This window comes from Neolamprologus multifasciatus, chromosome 5, assembly GCF_963576455.1.
Source record: "Neolamprologus multifasciatus chromosome 5, fNeoMul1.2, whole genome shotgun sequence".
Taxonomy (NCBI): domain Eukaryota; kingdom Metazoa; phylum Chordata; class Actinopteri; order Cichliformes; family Cichlidae; genus Neolamprologus; species Neolamprologus multifasciatus.
The window spans coordinates 14,752,679-14,774,074 of NC_140443.1; the positions used below are offsets into that span (position 1 = coordinate 14,752,679).

General features: G+C 37.7%; 4 protein-coding genes across 4 annotated transcripts; 2 read left to right on the plus strand and 2 right to left on the minus strand.

Annotated features, from left to right (window-relative positions):
• LOC146518222 (C-reactive protein-like) lies at positions 1-6,090 on the minus strand. The gene is made up of 4 exons (XM_085160371.1): positions 5,912-6,090; positions 2,644-2,930; positions 2,143-2,270; positions 1-1,431 (listed from the first exon to the last, which is right to left on the minus strand). The coding sequence occupies exons 1-4, from the start codon at positions 6,063-6,065 to the stop codon at positions 1,242-1,244; spliced, it is 759 nt and encodes a 252-aa protein (XP_085016497.1). The 5' UTR covers positions 6,066-6,090; the 3' UTR covers positions 1-1,241.
• A 1,158-nt stretch (positions 6,091-7,248) lies between these two features.
• Positions 7,249-13,166, minus strand: LOC146518223 (ADP-ribosylation factor 4-like). Its single transcript, XM_085159798.1, has 6 exons — positions 12,451-13,166; positions 11,115-11,195; positions 10,884-10,993; positions 10,706-10,777; positions 10,332-10,454; positions 7,249-9,961 (listed from the first exon to the last, which is right to left on the minus strand). The coding sequence occupies exons 1-6, from the start codon at positions 12,515-12,517 to the stop codon at positions 9,875-9,877; spliced, it is 540 nt and encodes a 179-aa protein (XP_085015924.1). The 5' UTR covers positions 12,518-13,166; the 3' UTR covers positions 7,249-9,874.
• Positions 13,167-13,345: 179 nt separating this feature from the next.
• LOC146518224 (ADP-ribosylation factor 4-like) lies at positions 13,346-15,868 on the plus strand. Its single transcript, XM_085159799.1, has 6 exons — positions 13,346-13,640; positions 14,219-14,299; positions 14,398-14,507; positions 14,614-14,685; positions 14,937-15,059; positions 15,233-15,868. The coding sequence occupies exons 1-6, from the start codon at positions 13,574-13,576 to the stop codon at positions 15,317-15,319; spliced, it is 540 nt and encodes a 179-aa protein (XP_085015925.1). The 5' UTR covers positions 13,346-13,573; the 3' UTR covers positions 15,320-15,868.
• A 109-nt stretch (positions 15,869-15,977) lies between these two features.
• LOC146518225 (tripartite motif-containing protein 16-like) lies at positions 15,978-20,832 on the plus strand. Its single transcript, XM_085159797.1, has one exon. The coding sequence runs from the start codon at positions 18,056-18,058 to the stop codon at positions 19,478-19,480; it is 1,425 nt and encodes a 474-aa protein (XP_085015923.1). The 5' UTR covers positions 15,978-18,055; the 3' UTR covers positions 19,481-20,832.
• Positions 20,833-21,396: the final 564 nt, after the last annotated feature.

Consider the following 21,396-nt stretch of genomic DNA (forward strand, 5'->3'; position numbering starts at 1 on the left):
GAACCAAACCTAAAAACTAGAAATCACAAAACAAAGAACTAGAGCACTAGAAATACAGAGAAAGAAACCTAGACACTAATTGTGATAACAATGAGGAAAATCAAACATCAAATCACAACACAAGAAGTCATTTACAGCGAAGAAATCCTAGAGCAATAATAATAACAAAATAACACAGGGTCACCGACCCAGGACTGTGACAGAAACACAGAGCAGGCGGACACACAATAATGAGGGACGAGGCAAAAGTGAACCAAGACAAACTGAAAAAATAAAAATAAATGTAAAGCATAAAAGATCAGGAAGTAACTGAACACAGGGAAATACAGAAATACAGACTTGACTCAGAAATCACAGGAGTGCAGGAAAAACAAACTCAGGGACATAAATATGATTACAAAATCTCAAAGGGAACTGAGAATAAAATCATGAAGAGAAATAAAATAGAACTTGAGCTGAAGTGACACTCTGTGCTACTTTAAAAAGTATTGTCACTTTTTCTTATTTCCACTGTTTTGATTCCCTCTCTAGTCCCTGTTTGATCCTTAGTTGTGGATTAAGCATGAATGTGTGCTGCACTTAGATCTTCAACAAAGCTGACACCTCCAGAATCAAGCAAAGCCATTTCACAAAACACCGAACTGCTCCTTTAAAGCACAATATAGCGCCTTAACAGATATCATTCATTACTCTCTCTCCACCACCTCTGTATTGTTGTTTTCCATAATAAACACACAAAAACAACCACAACACATAAAAATGAATAATTAGCTTCAGATTTGTAATTTTCTGTCCAAATCTGTGTCTCAATTTTTTTACTTAATCTTATTTCTGGTGCATTCACAGCCACATGCAGAGACATCTGAAGGGCACCTTGGCTAATCAGTGTAAATTCACACTGGTGATAAAGCTGAGTGTGGAAGGGTGGAAAAGAAGCACTTTTTGGCACTTTACCTTCATTTTTTATCAATCAAGGTTGCTGTTTGGATAAGATGTGGCAGTTTTTCAGCTAAGTGCACAACACAAAGTCATGCACAGCCTGAGGGAGCATGAAGTGTACTACATGGACGTGTCCAAAGTGAGAGAATGTAAAATTAGTTTCCCATCTTGCTTCATAAACAAAACCACACACTGAAATCAAATCAAACATTTAATTTCAAAACATGATTAATCACTGTCAAGTCTTTTATGACTGGATTATTTTCTACTAATTACCCTACTCCGTCCCTACTCTGTCATCATTAAAGCAACTCTTGTCTTTTTTCCTCCTCCACGCTGAAAATTCTCAGCTTCTCTTCCTTCAGGCCACGCTCTTGCTCAGCTTTCCCGATTGGCTGTTTTGCCTGCATGTCATAGGAGTCCTCCATGACTGCCCTTCCTCTGTTAGAATAGCTGATGTAGGACCAGGAGATGACAGAGCCGTTGTAAGACCTAAAAACACAAGGCCGATTATAAATAAAAATAATTTTGTTTAAAAATAGATTATGGATGTTAGATATGGGGACAGCTTTTGGTGGCAGTGTAATGCAAACTCATCAGCACACACTTATAATTGCAAAGGACACATTTGGGCAAAATATGGTGGTCCTAAAGAAACAATTCACTCAAAAAACAGTAAAAGATAAATTCTCTGATTCTTATACAGCACATTTCTACTAAAAGTAGTACTTTCTCTACATAAGTGCTTTCTGTTCAACATTCATACACATTCAGTGGATGTATCAGAGAGTAAAGTGGAGTTAGTGTCTTGCCCAAAGATATTTGGCACACAGACTGGAGCAGCCAGGGATCAAACTACCTTCCCTTCGATGACCTTCTCTTTTCCGTGATGACCATCAGCTGATGGTTGAACATTTCTACTTTGTGCTGCATATTTTAACATGAGATGTCATGCAGAGAGATGACAGAAAGATAACTATTGTTCTCATTAATAAATGAAGCAGACTTCTCACAACCATTGTGTAACATTATGATGAGTCTATTTCTTCATGTATTAGACTTTTTTTTTAAGTATTGGGAATAAAACACACTTAAAATCAGTCTTAATGCAGTGATGATGGTCTGTGCTGCAGTGAGGTTTAAGTTAGCTGTACATGTAAAACTGGAACACACACACACACATACACACACACAGGATCTTACCCATAGTAGCCTTTAGTGATGTAGTAGAAAACTTCTTTATAGTTCAGAGGATAATCCCACATGTGGACGTCTGTCAGCTGACCATCAAAACCCGGGAAGTCAATGACAGGCTCACCTGCCCACACATACTGAACACACACATAAACGCAGACACAGTGAAGGTTTTATTGGCTAACAGGGGTGTTTGCTTGTGTTTTTTTTTTTTTTAGAAGGAAATGCTAACTGCTGTAGACCTGAAATATGAATGATCTGTATATTTTGTTACCCATATTTCCATAGTTTGCATTCTGAGTGAAAAAAATGGCTGTTAAACTTTTAGAAAGGTTACAGCTTCCTCACTGTGTCATCATTTATTAGATGTTATGGATGCAGTAACTTTTCCACTCGCCTCAAGTCTGAAAGATGTTAATAAATAAAAGTGTTTCCTTTTCTATGCTACGTATTTAAACTAAACATGTGGGTGTATGTGGGTGTCTACACACAAATTCTAATAATTCTCACCTGAGTGGGCAGCACCTTCCTGACGCTCATGCACCCACCATTGAACAGCTGGACCACACCTTTACTGGTGTCCACAGTGAGGCAGACACTGGTCCAGATGTCCTGTTTAATGTCCGGCCATGAATACACGATGGGTTCCAGGCCCACGCTGTTGTGATCCTGATATGATAGCGTGAATACGTCAGCGCTACCCTGCAGCTTTAGAGTGGATTTCTTTGGACTGACAGTGAAGAGCGGGAAGGTTTGATACATATAGTCAGTCATGTAACGCACACACACAGACACACCTGTGAAAAGGTGAGTAAAAATGTAGATGTTACTTAGCATGATTATTGACTTTACATGCAGTTTAAACAGGTTAAATTGGTTCCTGGAAATGGTCAGGAACAGTGTGTAACAGGCTTTGAGGTATGTTCCCCTTTCTGCAGTTAATAATCTCTATATCTGGGCGCTTAACCCACCACTGTTTCCATTATTTATGTAACAGATGAGCCTTTATGCGCCACCTTACTGATGTCTTCTTTATCTCTTGTCATCGTAGGCTTGCCTTTTAGTGCCATTTGTGTTGCTATGTCTTTTTCTGGACTTCCTTATCAGCTTCAATAAATCTAAATAATAAAGGAACTGACACCTGCACACCTATTTCCATCACCATGGTAACTTGTGCCGCAGACCTAGCTTCTGGTTAAACATTTTATGTTCATGAGATCAACAGGTATGAACTCGTCACCTACTGACCAATCAGTTTTCTGGAAAATACGTCACCTTTCCCTCAGACCTATTAAAAAGAGCCTGTAGAGTTTTTGTCTTTTTTGGATGCGTATCATGAAGAAATAGTGACTCTTAGAAGCATCTTTATTGCTTGCCTTTTCCCAGCTGTCCACATACAACTCTTAAATATTTTTATACTTTTTTAAGCTTTAATACAGTGGTATGACCCTAAAATGAGGCACGTATACCTTGTAGTTGTTGAACTTGCTTTTAGTTTGTATTTCAGTCTAACATCTCTGAGTTTTCCCAACATTATAATTTGAGCATCTTTATGAAATATGGGCCTCTGCAGTCTTTCATAGTTAGAATGGTTAAACCTAGATTTACCTTGCGTCCACTTTTGTGTGACCTCTTAGCATAGGGATGTAAAACATAAGGCCTGAGGTCAGAGAAGAGAGTTAATTGCAAGTAATAAAAGTTTTTAAAAACTATTAAATGATTTTTTTAGGGTTTTTTTTAACAATCTGCCTCAGATATTTCAATTTGGGATTTTTTAAAACATTTTTTTTATGTTGTTGTTGTTTTACAATTCAAAGACAGTCTGGGAAATCAGCTACCAAAATGTTTTATGCAATTTTACACATTTGGGGGTTTTTTTGTTTTTTTTTTACAATTTGAGCCCAAAGAGTTCTGTTAAGATTTCTTTAATTTACCACAACAGAATTTTTCTATATTGTAGAAAAATTACAGGTAAGATTACACTTATTTAAAAATTATGGTAAGATACCTCAGAGATAAATGTGTAGAAAAGATTGAATTCAATAAAATCGAATTGAATTGAAGTGGTGCGGCCCTCTTAAGATCAAAGTTGGTTATATGTGCATTGTAATATGAGTTTGTCATCCCTGGCTTAGTAGGACTCCTGATGTTGCAGTAAGGGAAAGCCAGATTAAAAAAGCTATGTCCAAATTGTTTTGTGTGTATGTAGGTTTTTTAAAAAAATGTCATGGATTTCTGAACTACTGAACGTCCTAGCTGGAATCCCGGGATCTCCCAGGATTGGGGACGATATTTTCCAGAGAACTGATTTGCCATCAGGGAGGTCATTCTGTTTATGTTGATCCCTTCTTTCCACAGTATGCTCTGGGGCAGGTTATCTTCACAGCTTTAGCTCGTCGATAAGAAGTTAACTGTTTTTGTAACCCTGAAAACCTGCTTAGTAAAAAAGGCTTCTGCTACCTTTTTAATGCACACAAAATTATGCCATGGTATTACATCAGGTTTTGATACAGAAATGAACTGCGACAAAGATTGTGTTGCTCTTGGTTTTCTTTTATTTAAAAATCTTTCTATAAGAGACCAGACCAACGAAGAAACATAAAAGTCAGTGTTTGAATTGACCCTGTGCACGAGAAAATGCTAACTTCCTGGTTTGAGACCGGATGTGGGGTTGTACATTTCCGGTAGCTTTACTTTGCGGTCAATCGCTACTGCAAAGATATACTCCAAAATCATGTCCAAAACTCGAAAACGGAAAGATCGCGTCAAGTTACAAAGAGCAGAAGGTGGGAACACTCACCACTGTTGTGTCATAAAAAATCTAATGATCAATTTTGACGTTTAAAGAGTTTAGATCGATCAGTTGTTTACATCACTCAACACAAGCAGAACTGCAGCAGAAGACACATCGTCCACATTCAGAAGCACATCTCTGTATAGTGACTGGTCTTATGATTTAAACAGGCAAATGTTCAGCATTCAAACTACAGGTGAAGAATAGTCAAACCAGATGTTTCCCCCATTATGTCGATATCAGCTAGTCAAGTACACACCTACACAGCATGTTAACAAACCGTGAAAAAAAGCCACACAAAAAATGAATGATTGCTGGTAAGGGTTTCTACACATTAGTATTTACGAAGGGTATGTTGTGACTTACCTTAAAAATTACAGCGGTCCCTCGCTAATAACGCGGTTCACCTTTCACCTGGCTGTGAGATTTTTTCGTGCAAGTTTGCATGCTTATTTTTTTACATCACATTGTCCTGCGTCCTGATCGCTGCAGACGATCTCCTCCGTGACGTCTCTCCTGTACAATACAGAATCTCTGCATCGATCGCTAGCAGTGTGACTCTGAAGTGCAGTGCTGTATGTCCACAATGTCCACGACACGTTTTGCACCATCAAAAAATAAAATTGGCTACTTGATTTCACCTATCACTGGTTATTTTTAGAACATAACACCCGCAATAAACGAGGGACAGCTGAGAAATATAACATTTGAATCCATTTTCTCTTTTGCCCTGAGGCGCGGGGAAAAATATCAACAAGTTGATGAACATTATTTACAGATATATTGGGTAAATGCCCAAGACATCTATAGAAGTGTAAATCGCCGCTTGATTCATTCACTTGCTTAACTTGTTTTGGACCGTAAACCAGGCGCGAATAGGACACCGGAAACAAAGCTCCCCACAGGAGTTTCCGCACCGGAAGTAGCATATGCTAACGTGCACATAGTCAATAATGAGTACAAAAAATTGAATGCCCTGCTCACCTGTAGTTGGACTCACTGCAGTTGGGGCTCTGGTTGTAGCTGCGTTGGTCATGGGAGCTCTGTCTTTGTGTCTTCTGGTTTGGTAGGGAGTGGGGAAATGATAACTGGGGGGATAGAAGGTTACTCCTCCATTATTAGAAGACAGAGTGAACATCTTCCCATTTAGATTTAGTCCAGCACGTCCTAATATATATACGTGGATAGGCCTGCAGGCCTGTCTGGCCCACAGACTATATTTTGCCCAAGCGTGACGAAATTACATCAGCAAACATGCAACATGTGTTTGCTGATGCACATCTTACATAACAGCACGTAGCTGTATGACAGGACAGGACAGCAGGAGGGTTCATTAAAGATGATAAATTATTTTGTTAATACTAAGATAAATAATTATATTGATAATAATAATTGAATAATTGTTTTGTTTTTGCTGTGGCCCATATACTGACGTGAAGAAATATAGTGCAGTTGGCCCTTGAAGTTGCTTTTTTAGCTGGAGAGCATTTGTTTGTTGTTGAGTGCAATGTTGAAATAAGTTCTTTAAAAAGCAAATAACTAATTAATATGAAGGCAATATGAGCAGAGAGTACATACATGTTGAGGGATTGGCTGTGTTAGTTCAGTGAGAGAGTTTTTGTAAAGAAAACAATCTTCACTAGCAGTCAAAAACTAATGTGAATGCTTATGTCTGCATTTTTATTTTGTTAAACACGAACAAAATTATAGCAGAAGTGCTGGCAGAAAGAGAGTACCAATTTGTTTACTTGGTAGAATTCAATTTTTTGTCTTATTATACAATATTTGAAATTTTAAAAAACAAAACACTACATTTTTTTTAAATATTTGTGGGTGTTGTCCTATTTGTTTGTTTGTACTACTTGAACAATAAAGTGGCCCTCTAGATGACGGTGCCAACAGTGGCCCACAGCTCGTTTAAGTTTGAGACTCCTGATCTACATCGTCACTTTACAGACTGGTGGATGAATACACGTTCTGTTCATTTTTTTCTTTGTTAATAAATTCTGACATTTTAGTTACCACATCATGTTGTCTCCCTTTATTTGTCACAGTCTTTGTGCCAGGCTGCGAAAAAACACATATTATTCTTACAAAGATCAGCTTATTGTTTCCACTGCTTTTCCAACGACTGAACCAAAAAAGTTGGTGAACTGTGTAAAATGTAAATAAAACAGAATTTACGACGATTCATAAACGTGTATTTTACTCACAATAGAACATGGAAAACATGTCAAGTGTTTGAACTGAGTGAATGTAACATTTTAAGAAAAGTTTGATACATTTGACCTCTGACCTCACATTTACATTTCGCATCTGCCTTTTTTCAAGGAAGTATTGTCAAGAGAAACAGAATGAGCTCCCTAGTTAGTTAGTGTCCTGATTCATGATTTGAGGTGAAAGACAAATGACTGGAGGTCCATTGTGTGTCAAAACAATGATTTTATTTAAACACATATATGTGGGAAGCCGAGCACGATCACCCAAATAGCATTGATCTTCTCAGAACAATAAAGGAGCAGTCATATATAACATCAGGGTATCAGGAAATATAACGCCCCTTGTGCGTCCCAGCAGATAGATAAAATGCATCAGTTCCAGTAATCCCAAGCTTGGACATATTCTAAAAAAGAACAGTTCCTTCCACAAATCCACAAATATAGTCATTTACAAATCAGTACCTATTGTCCATCACCTACTTCTACATAATGTTTGTGTAATCAGAGTAAACACTTTTCAAGTTACCCTTATGTGATTTTTACTGCACTCCAAAAACAACTTTTTTAGATTTGGGGTTTTACAGTTTTGAGGTTCTTTACATTTAGCAGCAGTTCGAGTCAAACTTTATTAAAACATATCGAGATATTATGCTAATGGTTCATTATTAATGAGTCATTAATTGGAGTATACAGAATTTTACATCAGTTAACTTTGTGCTTTTCTTTTCTAAAAGACCCCAAACTGCTGAGCAGAAGAGTAATAACTAAATGTGGTATTAAAAAACAATTCCTTGAAAACATATTAAAATGTCATCTTATATTTTTAGAGAAGACAACTGATTGTTTTTATGTCCTTCATGAATTATTTGAACTGTGGTTTAAACCTGATTGTTCTTTTAATTAAACACTGAAAGAAATTCTGCTAACAACGAATATTTAACCTTTAGAAAGGGACAGGAAGTTAGATACTTAAAATAAAACAGACTATGTGATGGTGTTTTTTTTTCTTGGCCACTGTTTTATTTTACGTGACTCTTTTGCATGCTATAAACCACTCTCCTTTTTACTTCCTGTTTTGTCCCCTCGTTTATCTTTCTGCCCGTATTTGATCTGTGGCCATCGTACAATGTTTTTAATGTCCTACTGTAATCCTAACTATCCCCCAATTTAGCGCATGTTTATTTTATTTTATTTTTTTATTCAAACAGTAATTTCCATATTATCAAAGAGCAGAGCCAGTAAAAGGCCAGTGTTTATCAAAATAACACAAAGATACACAACCTCCCCACCATGACAACTTTATTATACAATAAATACAATCAAAGGGACTCTGAAAAGATAAACAAGGTAAGAAAGATTTATGTAATACATGTGAAAAATAACAATAGCCACAATGCTACAGAAACACCTTAACAGAAACATTCACCCAACAAAACCAGCAGCACATTACGTCCTCTTTAATTTTACTTCATACACCAAGTTTCAACATCAGTCATGTTTCATAAATAACCACTAAATCATGTGTTTCTGCTACAATGACAAACGACTCCAACAGTTCATTTGTGAAACAAATGAAATCAGTTAGAAGAAATAACCTCAAATAAAAATGATGAAGATAAAAAGTGGAGTTAAATTTTGATTTTACGAAAATTAAGGTTATAAGGAAGGCAAGAGGGAGTGCAAAGTGCACAATTTTGAATTTTCTTTAGCTTTTAAAATTTTACATTTTTAAAGTTCTGATTAATTTCACCTCCTTGTGCCTTTAAATCATTTAAAGAAAACACTCAGAGATGGAAAATCCTACATCAGTTAAACTAAAGGCAACTCGTGTCTACATTAAGGCCACAGCTTGTAAATTGGGAACAAATCACAAATGAGGTCTGTTCACAGTTAAAGTCATTATAACTGATTGAATTTCACCACTTTTTACATGGTTTGGTTTGCTAGTCTTTTCTATTTCGTATTAGTATTCTGAATGTCTTTTGTCCTCCTCATGCCAACCCATTTAAAAAAAATGGAGACATTTCAGCTGACTCAAAACACTAAATGTCTGCTGTAGGAACACGGGCAATATGAAAGACAAAAATAGTTTTTGGGTCTGAACAGTGAAGTCCACACAGTTTGTAAGTGCATTGTAATGGCCACCAGGGGGCGATACTTGTGGCTGCAAAAAGACTGCTTGTCCTACAGAATCTATGCAAAAACATCCCTCTGCCCTGACCCCACTAAACACTCAGGTCATATTGAATAAAACCATCAGTCCATTTAGTTAATTATGGTCATTTTAAGAGCCCGGCTACCCTTGTGATTGACAAGACATTATCCAATAAGCTGATTATTTCAAAACAATCAGCTCATTGGTGATGGGGAAAAAAAAAAAAAAAAAAAACTGAACTGAACTCGAGGCTTCACAGCAGAAGTTCATTAACCAACGCATGACGTCCATCTTATGGTGTCTCTATCAGAGATATAACAGCAGATATAAAATACTCCATCTTTGGTCTCTCCTGCTGATGATTTAACCACAATAGTGTCTCAAATCTCATTCGTCCATATTTACAAGTGCGCAGCTGGGTTCACATGACGGCTGCATGAAGCGCTACATTTGCTGTCAAATGTCTTTGTGATGAGGCAGATTTAACAGTTGCAAAGGATCCTACACGCTCCTTCTGGATTCACTGCTCGCTCATAGAAAGTAAAGCAGAACTCCTCGTCACCCCAACATCTGCTACTGTTTCAGGATTTCATTAGAGAGCCAGTCCAGACCTTCAGCCAGACCGGTGCCACTGACGGCGCAGGACGGCTGGACCGACCACTGCACAGACACAGAAGGATGAAAATACTAACAAGACACAGAAACAATAGGGCTACAAACAGCATTCATCAACATCTTCAACTTGTAATGAATCGTTTTAGCTAATTACCCTTTCATAATAACTGCATGTGGGTTCAGTTTGGGGCATGGCTGCTTTGACTGACAGGTGTGCCAACACATATAATACCTGTCTTGTTCTTCTTGTATGTTATTAATCTGTTTCTCAGCACTAATCAGCAAGTCTGTGTGTTGCCCCCTGTACAGTTTATGCAAATCAAGTCACTTTAATCACACTGCTAACCACATGTGGAAGACAGAAAACTCTGGAGCCAAACTTCTCCCATGCTCAGCAGAAGCTGGGGACACCTACCAGTTGTGACACTCCTTTTAAACTCAGGGCCTCGATGATGTCACTGACCGACATGGCTCTGGGTAAATCCTGCTTGTTAGCAAAGACCAGCACGGCCACGCCCTTCAGCTCATCCTCCTGCAACTGCAACAGGACAGTAAAACTAACTTTAACACGAGTCTGATGATGGTCTATTTTAAACTCAGACCTCTGACTGGTACTGTGTGGATTAAAAGTCGAATGAAGCAGTGTCGAAGTACCAAAGTCGTTAAAAGTTAACTAAAACGAAACTAAACTACAAGTAGAAATAAAAACATTCTAGTTAACTAAAGTAAAAGCTAAATTAATGAAAACTGATGAAAAACAAAACTATGAACACGTTTAAATCTTTTTACCAGTGTGTGCAGCTCCTCAGATGCCTCTTTGATCCTCTCCGGGTCGTTGCTGTCGACCACAAATATCAAACCCTGAAGACAAACAGACAATATTTAAAAGCTCCTCACTGCAGCTGCTTCATAAAACACAAACACAGACTCCTGGGTTAAAGTCCTGTGTTTACAGCAGCAGTCTCACCTGTGTGTTAACGTAGTAATGTCTCCACAGCGGCCTGATGATCGTCTGACCACCAACATCCCAAACTGTGAAGCTGATGTTCTTATACTCCACAGTCTCCACATTAAACCCTGCACACGCACACATGCACACACACACACACACACACACACACACACGGAACCATGTTTATTATTATTTAACTCTTTTATATTTCTCTCTCATAACAAGATGGAGGTTAAAAATGCTGACCAATAGTTGGGATCGTAGTCACGACCTCGCCCAGCTTCAGTTTGTACAGCAGGGTGGTTTTACCTGCAGCATCCAGACCCACTGCAGAAACACAAACACACACAGACACACACAAGTGTTACTGTTGAAAATACAACACATATTCAGCTGTCAAATATGAGTTTGGGGGCAAAGGATGCAGACATTTTACTTAAGTGAAGGCAATACATAAAATATCCACTTAGAACAACTTTCATTTGAGAACCTCTAGTTTCTGAGGGGCAGCCAATAAGGAAGAAGGGGAGGAACTACAACATCTTGCCTCAGAAAGGATGAACCTGGCTGCACCAAGGCCCAGTATTAAACAAATAAGGATTATTTGGAATTGTCAATCATGCAAAGCTGCTCTAGCAGAGTCTAAGAACAAAAACAAGAACATTCACTTGTGTATTGTTATGCTACACATCAGTAGTATCAATTATATTCCATTGCTGCTGATGCATTAACGTAAAGTAGTAATTTAGTTATATAGCTTGCAGCTGATTACCATCACTTAATATCACAAGTCATATTTTATAAGATGAACACAGGTTCTGTATGTAAACCATCATCAAATTATTTCCCCCACGGATCAATAAAGTATTCTGATTCTGATCAGTTAAGTACCTGTAATACAAATAAAAGTACATAATACTTATACCTAGCCACACATACTGTAGTACTTATTATTTTTCACATTCCAGTGTATTCAGTGTATTATGTAATATGGCAACAGCAAATAAGGGCTGGCTATGTAAAAATATTCATTTGCAATGCAAACTGTGGGCATCATAGAATCCCAGAAAGATTTTTTCATTAGAAAAAATTTGAATGAATAAAAGCTGAGGCTCAAGTTTGCAAAAACTGCACAACAGCCTTCTTCTGAAGTTGCTCAGTTTAAGAAAAAGTTTCTTTACGTTGTTAATGACATGTTGTTGTTTTTTTGTTTGCTTGCGCTTGATTGTCATAGTAATATTTTTTTAATAAGTAAAGAAAAATATAAGCCTGAAACGATTAATTAATAATTAAAAGTCAAATATATTCAAGGTCAACCTTAACTACCTAATAAAGCTTATCCTAAACTGAGATAAGATAAAATGACTTTATAGTATCCTTTGAGTGAAAATCGTTTGAATCAGTCACCACAAAGAAACCCCTCAAACAGATGCACTATACAGATAATTACAGATGTTATAGATATATACTGTAGGTGATAAAGATAAGAACCATGACTTTTAAACTTATTTGCTCTTTGTAAGTAGAAAAAATTAACAAAACAAAACAAAACATGTTGTTGTCATAACAAATATTAACTCACCCATCAAAATCCTGACGGGATGCTTGGAGAAGAATCTGGAGAAAATGTGTGAGATGATGACGCCCATGGTTCAGGTAAGCCTCAGGTAGAAAGTGTCTCTCAGGTAGAAAGCGTCTCCGCTGTGCCTCTGTGTGTCTTTGCATGTGTCTGTCGGTGTTTTATAGCGCTCCAGCGTGTTGTTTTGGTCTGTGTATGTGTTATCCATGGTGTCATCAAAATTCCTGTCAAATCTGGACACGGTGGAACTAGTAACAACACCGGAATAACGCTGGAAAAATCAACTTCCGCTAATCCAGCTTTCAAACTAAGAGAGCTTTCGAGCCGTTGGAATTGTTTCGTTTTTTTCTTCTTCTTATCATTATTATTATTTGGAACCAACTAAGCAATAAAATGACTTTTGAAACCATACTGGAGATCATAACTAACACATACAATCTACTCACATTAAGAAAATAAACACTTGCTTATCAAAAAGTGGTAACTGAGGATCAAGAGCACAATTTTCCATTTCACATATAGTTGCATTTACTAAACTTTAGAGTTTTAACTTTAGCAAACAAGGTAAAAATGAAAGATAGACGTAGTACAGTGTTTTTGTTCCTCTGTTACCATTTTGTTAAAGAAATGTTTTGGAATTTAATGCGCAAAACAATTAAATTTGTTTTGCATACGAATAAAACAATCTTTAAATTGTTGAATGAGGTTTTGTTGCATTTCCATGACATAATTTAAGTAAAAATGTTGCGGTGTTGTGTAACAATAATCTTGTTCCTGAGTTTATTGTTCTAACTTCTGATATCTCTGATTCTGTTTTCCAATAATTCCAACGGCTCGAAAGCGCTCTTAATTTGAAAACTGGTTTAGCGGAAGTTGAGTTCTCCAGTGTTTTCCGGTGTTGATGCTAGTTCCACCGTGTCCAGATTTGACGGCAGTCTTGATGACACCATGGATAACACATACACAGAGCAAAACAACACGATGCAGCGCTATAAAACACCGACACACACAGGCAAAGACACAAAGAGGCACAGCGAGCGGAGAGGCTTTCTACCTGAGAGAAACTTTCTACCCGAGAGACACTTTCTACCCGAGAGACACTTTCTACCTGAGGCTTACCTGAACCATGGGCGTCATCATCTCACACATTTTCTCCAGACTCTTCTCCAAGCATCCCGTCAGGATTTTGATGGGTGAGTTAATATTTGTTATGACAACAACATGCAATTTTATTTTTTCTGACACATTGTGATCTAATTTAAACTGACACGAGTCTCGTGTAGTTTAATTATCTAAGCTTTCAGGATTATTGGTTCTTATTGACTTACTTCTTATTTACAAAATGAAAATAACATTAACAGTAATGATCTTTATATTTATAATTCACCTATAGTATGTAAAATATGTGAGAACTCCCTCTGCAGTGTGAAGACATTTTCCTTGCATATTCGTAATAATAACTTACATGAGTGTTATTATTACTAATTACTATTTGTGTGGCCTGAACAAAGAAAGAAAAATCAATTAATTAATTCAATTAAAAAAAAACCCATTAATAACAAAAAAGCAAGCTAAAAAAACAAAAAACTGAGCAATATTAAGATCGTATGTGGTTTTTGTCAACTTTGTTTAGTTGTTCTAAGTGTATATTTTATGTATTGCCTTCACTTAAGTAAAATGTCTGCATACTTTGCCCCCAAACTCATATTTGACGGCTGAACATGTGTTGTGTTTTCAACAGTAACACGTGTGTGTGTTTGTGTTTCTGCAGTGGGTCTGGATGCTGCAGGTAAAACCACCCTGCTGTACAAACTGAAGCTGGGCGAGGTTGTCGCCACCCTCCCAACTATTGGTCAGCATTTTTAACCTCCATCTTTCTGTTATGAAAGAGAAATATAAAAGAGTTAAATAATAATAAACATGTTTCCATGTGTGTGTGTGTGTGTGCAGGGTTTAATGTGGAAACTGTGGAGTATAAGAACATCAGCTTCACAGTTTGGGATGTTGGTGGGCAGACGATCATCAGGCCGCTGTGGAGACATTACTACGTTAACACACAGGTGAGACTGCTGCTGTAAACACAGGCCTTTAACCCAGGAGTCTGTGTTTGTGTTTTATGAAGCAGCTGCAGTGAGGAGCTTTTAAATATTGTCTGTTTGTCTTCAGGGTTTGATATTTGTGGTCGACAGCAACGACCCGGAGAGGATCAAAGAGGCATCTGAGGAGCTGCACACACTGGTAAAAGGATTTAAACGTGTTCATAGTTTTGTTTTTCATCAGTTTTCATTAATTTAGCTTTTACTTTAGTTAACTAGAATGTTTTTATTTCTACTTGTAGTTTAGTTTCGTTTTAGTTAACTTTTAACGACTTTGGTACTTCGACACTGCTTCATTCGACTTTTAATCCACACAGTACCAGTCAGAGGTCTGAGTTTAAAATAGACCATCATCAGACTCGTGTTAAAGTTAGTTTTACTGTCCTGTTGCAGTTGCAGGAGGATGAGCTGAAGGGCGTGGCCGTGCTGGTCTTTGCTAACAAGCAGGATTTACCCAGAGCCATGTCGGTCAGTGACATCATCGAGGCCCTGAGTTTAAAAGGAGTGTCACAGCCGGTAGGTGTCCCCAGCTTCTGCTGAGCATGGGAGAAGTTTGGCTCCAGAGTTTTCTGTCTTCCACATGTGGTTAGCAGTGTGATTAAAGTGACTTGGTTGTTAGCTGCAGTCATAAACGGTTTCGGCTGTGTGCTGTGTCTTATTAATATTTTCCTCCTTCTGTGTCTGTGCAGTGGTCGGTCCAGCCATCCTGCGCCGTCAGTGGCACCGGTCTGGTTGAAGGTCTGGACTGGCTCTCTAATGAGATCCTGAAACGGTAGCAGACATCAGGGTGACGAGGAGTTCTGCTTTAGTTTGTTTGTTGACTCTTCTGTCTTCTATGAACTGAGGTGAGAGGTGAACTCAGAAGCAGCGACTTTACAACTGTTAAATCGGCCTCATCACAAAGACATTTGACGGGAAATGCCGTCACTCAGAGTTCTAGAAGAGTCTCAAAAACAGGAGATAAAAGTCTAAACGGGGCTAATTTTTCATGAACTTTTATTAACTTTTCATTTTTTAATCACTTTTGTTCAAACTTTCTGAGACAACACAAGCTGCTTTAAAACTGCCTCCAGAGGACACACCAGAACGGTGTTTTAATTTTTCTCATCTATCAGACTTACTTTACTTACTGATGTAGTACGTAAGTTATCGAAGGTTAGCATTGTCTCAAATGGACCACGATGAGTTTTATCTTTACCACAAATGACGTTTGAAATGTTTAAACCACATTTTATGAACAGCTGCCAGAAGTTGTGCCTTTGATCGTTAAATTCACTACACGTGCCAAATAACGCCCTAACACGTGTTATGTTGTTTTTACCTGCTGTTCTGTGAGGGCGTCACTGTTCAGTGAAGCCACCATTTTTTTAAATGGGTTGGCACGTGGAGGACAAAAGACATTCAAAATGCTGATGGGAAATTTTAGAAAAGACTACCAAACCAAACCATGTAAAATGTGGTTAAATTCACTCAGTTATAATGATTTTAACTGTGAACAGACCTCATTTGTGATTTGTTCCCCATTTACAAGCTGTGGCCTTAATGTAGACATGATTTGCCTTTAGTTTAATTGAAGAAGGATTTTCTATCTCTGAGTGTTTTCTTTTAAAAAAATTAAAGGCACAAGGAGGTGAAATTAATCAGAACTTTACGATTTTTTTTTTTTTTTTAAGAAAATTCAAAATCGTGCACTTTATTTGATCAACAGAAGACTCTGATGGTCCCTCTCAGCTTCCTTATAACTTTCATTATTGTAAAAAATAAATAAATTTAACTGCACTTTTTTTCTTTATCATTTTTATCTCAGGTTATTTCTTCTAATTGATTTCATTTATTTCACAAAAGAACTGTTGGAGTCGCTTGTCATTGTAGCAGAAACACATGATTTAGTGGTTATTTATGAAACATGACTGTGATGTTTAAACTTGGTGTATGAGGTAAAATTCTGGGTGAATGTTTCTATTACGGTGTTTCTGTAGCATTGTAGCTATTGTTATTTTTCACATGAATTACGTAAATCTTTCTAAACATGTTTATTTTTCCAGGTTCACTTTGTCATTATTGTATAATAAAGTTGTCATGGTGGAGAGGTTGTGTATCTTTGTGTTATTTTAATACACACTGTTGGAATTACCAGAGAGAGTTATAGTTAAAGTAAAGTAGGTCGACCTTTGCAAAAGTGTTTCCTTCTTGCCTTCACCTACTCCACTATGCCTGAACTCTATTCTTCAACTCCCGTCTCTCTTTTGCTTTTTTAATGGTTGACTCCGGGTATTTAAACTCATCTACTGTTATTATCACTATTCCTTGCATGTTCACCTTTTCACCTGAACTGTCTAACTTCGTTCACATACATGTAGTCTTGCTTCTACTGACTTTCAATCCTCTTCTCTCCAGAGTTCACCTCCACCTCTCTTCCACCCTCTTCCTACTGTCACCGCAGATCAGTGTCTACTGGACACATCATAGCTCCACCTTGGACCCATCTGCCACACATCTCTCCCACTTTCAACTTTCTCATGCAGTACCACAGCTCCTTTCTTGATACCCTATCGTATGTAGTTTCCACAAAAAGAAAGAACTTCTCAAAAACACTATTAAACAAAGCATCTGTGATGGTCTTTCTTGTGAAACCACAGTGCTGCTCATTGATTGTTGTCTCTTTTCCACAGTCCTTGGTGTCCAGCCTCACATGTAAGTCACTGTAAGCCTTTTCCTTTGTGTATGCTTGCCTCCCAATTCTACTGTCTATTTTCTTCATCTCCCTGACTAGCCCACGTTTTCCTTGCTAAACTCTTTCTTTAAATACTTTCCTGTCCTCGTTCATTTCACCATCAAGTCTCCTTGTCCTCTTGACTCTGTTCAGTGGATACACCAAACAGCTATTGCTGTACTTTTCCTAGTGAAATGTCTTCTCTACTACGCAGTGCCTGTCTTAACCCCTTGCTGAACTTTGTGCAACATTCCTCCTTCTTCAGCTTCCACCACTTAATCCTTGCCTCTGCCTTCATTTACTTCCTCTTCTTAACATTCTCCCCTGACAACACCTTAGGTCTTCTATCCTTTCCAGATTGCTCCCTCTGTGTAAGATGTAGTCCACCTCTCTGCACTTGGTGGCTCCACCGTGGCTTGTTCTGCCAGGTAAAGGTAAAAAAAATAAAAAGATGTTAAAGTGCAATAGCTTCATTTTCAGAGATGGAAAAGATGTGATTTGGTGCTGTATAAATAAAATGGAATTGATTTAAACTAAGATTAAATTCAAAATGTAAAGTTTGATATATGCATCTCATAACAGCTTTTTGTAGCTCTATCGCGATATTTCTATGGCACTTCCTCTTTACTGATCCCTATTTTTAAGGATGGATTTAAACGACATGCTGCCAAGACCAGTTGCAGTTCAGCCTCATTTCCTGTGGGAGGTGGTTGAGAGCAGAGATCTGTTCCCTTCAGAGAACAGAGTTTGTGTCTGTTCAGACAAAGCGAAACTAAACGAGAGTCACTGAGAGAGTGAAATGGCACAGCACAAAAATCTAATGGACAAGGAAAAATTCTGCTGTTCAATCTGCTTGGATTTACTGACAGATCCGGTGACCATTCCCTGTGGACACAGCTACTGCATGAACTGTATTAAAACTCAATGGGATTTGGGGGATACAAAGCAAATCCACAGCTGCCCCCAGTGTAGGCAGACTTTCACACCAAGGCCTTCGCTGGTGAAGAGCACCATGTTAGCAGATTTAGTAGCTGAGCTGAAGAAGATTTGGCTCCAAGCTGCTCGTTCTGATCACAGTTATACTGGACCTAAAGATGTAGCCTGTGATTTCTGCACTGGAGTAAAACTGAAAGCCATGAAGTCTTGTTTAGTCTGTCTGGTGTCTTACTGTGAGAAACACCTCCAGCCACACTATGATTCACTTACATTCAAGAAACACAAGCTGGTGGAGCCGTACAAGAAGCTCCAGGACAACATCTGCTCTCGTCATGATGAGGTGATGAAGATTTATTGCCGTACTGATCATCAGAGTATCTGTTATCTCTGCTCAATGGATGAACATAAAGGCCACAACACGATCTCAGCTGCAGCAGAAAGGACTGAGAGGCAGAAGGAGCTCGAGGTGAGTCAAGAAAATATCCAGCAGAGAATCCAGGACAGAGAAAAAGATGTGAAACTCCTTCAACACGAGGTGGAGGCCATCAGTCAGTCTGCTGATAAAGCAGTGGAGGACAGTGAGAAGCTCTTCACTGAGCTGATCTGCCTCATCCAGAAAAGCTGCTCTGATGTGAAGCAGCAGATCAGATTCCAGCAGGAAACTGAAGTGAGTCGAGTCAAAGAGCTTCAGGAGAAGCTGGAGGTGGAGATCACTGAGCTGAAGAGGAAAGACACTGAGCTGAAAGCGCTCTTAAACACAAAGGATCACAGCCAATTTCTACAAAATTATCTCTCACTGTCAGCACTCACTGAGTCAACAGAATCATCCAGCATCAATATCCGTCCTCTGGGGTACTTTGAAGTTGTGACAACAGCTGTGTCAGAGGTCAGAGATAGACTGCAGCACATTCTGAGAAAGAAATGCACAGACATCTCACTGATAGTCACTGAAGTGGATGTTTTACTCTCAGATCCACAAGCAGAGCCAAAGAGGAGAGCTGGATTCTTAAAATTATCACATAAAATCACACTGGATCCAAACACAGCAAACACATGGCTGCTATTATCAGAGAGGAACAGAAAAACGACAACAATGAATAATCAACAGCCCTATTCTGATCATCCAGACAGATTCACTGATTACTGGCAAGTTCTGAGCACCGATAGACTGACTGGACGTTGTTACTGGCAAGTTGAATGGAGAGGAGGAGTTCATGTAGCAGTTGCATACAAGAATATCAACAGAGCGGGGATGGGGAATGAATGTGGATTTGGAGGTAATGCATGATCTTGGGCATTGAAATGTTCCCAAAACAGTTATACATTTTGGCACAACAACATCCAAACCCGCATCTCAGGTCCTCAGTTCTCCAGAATAGGAGTGTACCTGGATCACAGTGGTATTCTGTCTTTCTACAGCATCTCTGAAACCATGACCCTCCTCCACAGAGTGCAGACCACATTCACTCAGCCGCTCCATGTTGGACTTCGACTTAATGGTTGGTGTGTTTTTGGAGCAAGTGCCAAGTTCTGTGAACTCAAACATTTATAGTCTTTCATATTCAAGTGGGTTTAAATCTGGATTCAAAATACATTAATAAAAATTCATATTTGTATTGATGCCTTTATATGTTTTTGTCTTCCAGTTTATGATGTTAACTTAATGGAGAAATCAGCAGAGCTGCCTCATTACAGATGTTGCTCTCGTTAATTTGTACATGTGCGAAGAAATCTATGATACATTTGCATGTATCTGTAGAGCAAACAGTGTTTTTGTTGTTGTTTTCTAAATTGACAAACAAAATATAAAACGTATAATTATTGAATACATCATTTGTTGTATGCAATGTGTGAAAATAAATGTTTTTCATATATAATTTAAAAAAAAAAAGAAGGAAAAAAAGGTGTTTTTGATATTTTTAATTATGGTGAAAGCATACTGCATGTGTGGATCGTCCCTATGCAAGAAGCCGTTTTAAGTTGATGATGAGGTGACTCATCTAGTGATGCTGTGTGATATTGCTAACTTTGGTATCAGTCCAATACCAAGTAAATACACGGCCATGATTGCCGATACCAATACAGATACTTTAAACCTATAAAGTAGGTTAAAAGTCAGTGGATTTTTATCCACTGATCAGTTTGCAAATCATCATCACTTTCCTAAATGAAACACATTTTAATGATCAGAAAATGTCTGTGATTTTTACTTTTGTTCATAGGACAAAAGTAAAAATCACAGTAGAAAAAAACAGTAAAAACATACCTTCCAGCTTTTCTTGTATTTGTTTCTTTTTAGACTAGGAAAATAAATTTCCTCGTCTTTAAAGCACTTTAGCTATTGTTGGTTTAAATGTGCTACGTGGTGTATATGCCCACAGTTTCAACTTTTTAGTTCAGGTTATTATAGCAATTAAGCAGTACACACTTTGTCAAACAATAAGTCTGACTTAACCAAATCACCTGAATCCTATTATTTACAAAGATAATTCTGTCCTTTATCAATCATTATATGACATTTTAATTAGGAATTTAAAAAAAAAAAAAATCATCTGTCCACTTTCCTCTGCTCTTTTATTTTAATTTGCATTTCACATAATTTTATTTTACTGTGCTCCAACCCATTTCAGAGTCTAATATTTTCATTTAACACAGCTACTTTTTTCCAAATACAATTTGGAAAAAAGTAGCTTTATTTATATATTAAGCTTATATACACTGCAGTATTACATAAAGTATCATTTTCTACAATAATATGTAAATCATGTGACAGAAAATTCTCATCATTAAATATCATCACTAGTATAAAACAATTTTTTCATATGAAAATGCAAAACAATTTGCAGATCCACCTTACGTAGATACAATGGTTTTGTTTTTTAAAAGGTATACCAATATAATGACTAAAATTTACTAAATGAGCTTCATGTTTTATTAACTAAGATTTGAATGAAGTTATTGAGCCCATAAAGTCTTCAGGAAACTGCCAATAAGCCAGCTCATAGACCTGTAGAACAGCTGCCCCCTGCTGGCCATTACACAAATAAAATACAGATTAAAAAAATACATTTGGTCTAGCGGGATAGCTCACCGCACCACCACTGTGTCATAGCCGGCACAAACATAAATAAAACTGACAAATCTTTTTAATCTTTGTCTAAATGTTCCTTGTCTGAAGCTCGTGCTGCTGGTGAAGTTTTGCTT

Bases quoted from the DNA above. Each gene is read 5' to 3' on its own strand.
- LOC146518222 (XM_085160371.1), bottom strand. From the start codon at position 6,065: ATGTTCACTCTGTCTTCTAATAATGGAGGAGTAACCTTCTATCCCCCC. The intron at 2,931-5,911 runs GTGAGCAGGGCA...ACCTTTTCACAG, and splicing joins TGCAGTGAGTCCAACTACAG to GTGTGTCTGTGTGTGTGCGT. The intron at 2,271-2,643 runs GTGAGAATTATT...GTGTGTGTTCAG, and splicing joins GGAAGGTGCTGCCCACTCAG to TATGTGTGGGCAGGTGAGCC.
- LOC146518223 (XM_085159798.1), bottom strand. From the start codon at position 12,517: ATGGGCGTCATCATCTCACACATTTTCTCCAGATTCTTCTCCAAGCAT. The intron at 10,994-11,114 runs GTCAGCATTTTT...GTGCGTGTGCAG, and splicing joins GACTACGATCCCAACTATTG to GGTTTAATGTGGAGACTGTG. The intron at 10,455-10,705 runs GTAAAAAGATTT...GTCCTGTTGCAG, and splicing joins CTGAGGAGCTGCACACACTG to TTGCAGGAGGATGAGCTGAA.
- LOC146518224 (XM_085159799.1), top strand. From the start codon at position 13,574: ATGGGCGTCATCATCTCACACATTTTCTCCAGACTCTTCTCCAAGCAT. The intron at 13,641-14,218 runs GTGAGTTAATAT...GTGTTTCTGCAG, and splicing joins TCCCGTCAGGATTTTGATGG to TGGGTCTGGATGCTGCAGGT. The intron at 15,060-15,232 runs GTAGGTGTCCCC...GTGTCTGTGCAG, and splicing joins TAAAAGGAGTGTCACAGCCG to TGGTCGGTCCAGCCATCCTG.
- LOC146518225 (XM_085159797.1), top strand. From the start codon at position 18,056: ATGGCACAGCACAAAAATCTAATGGACAAGGAAAAATTCTGCTGTTCA.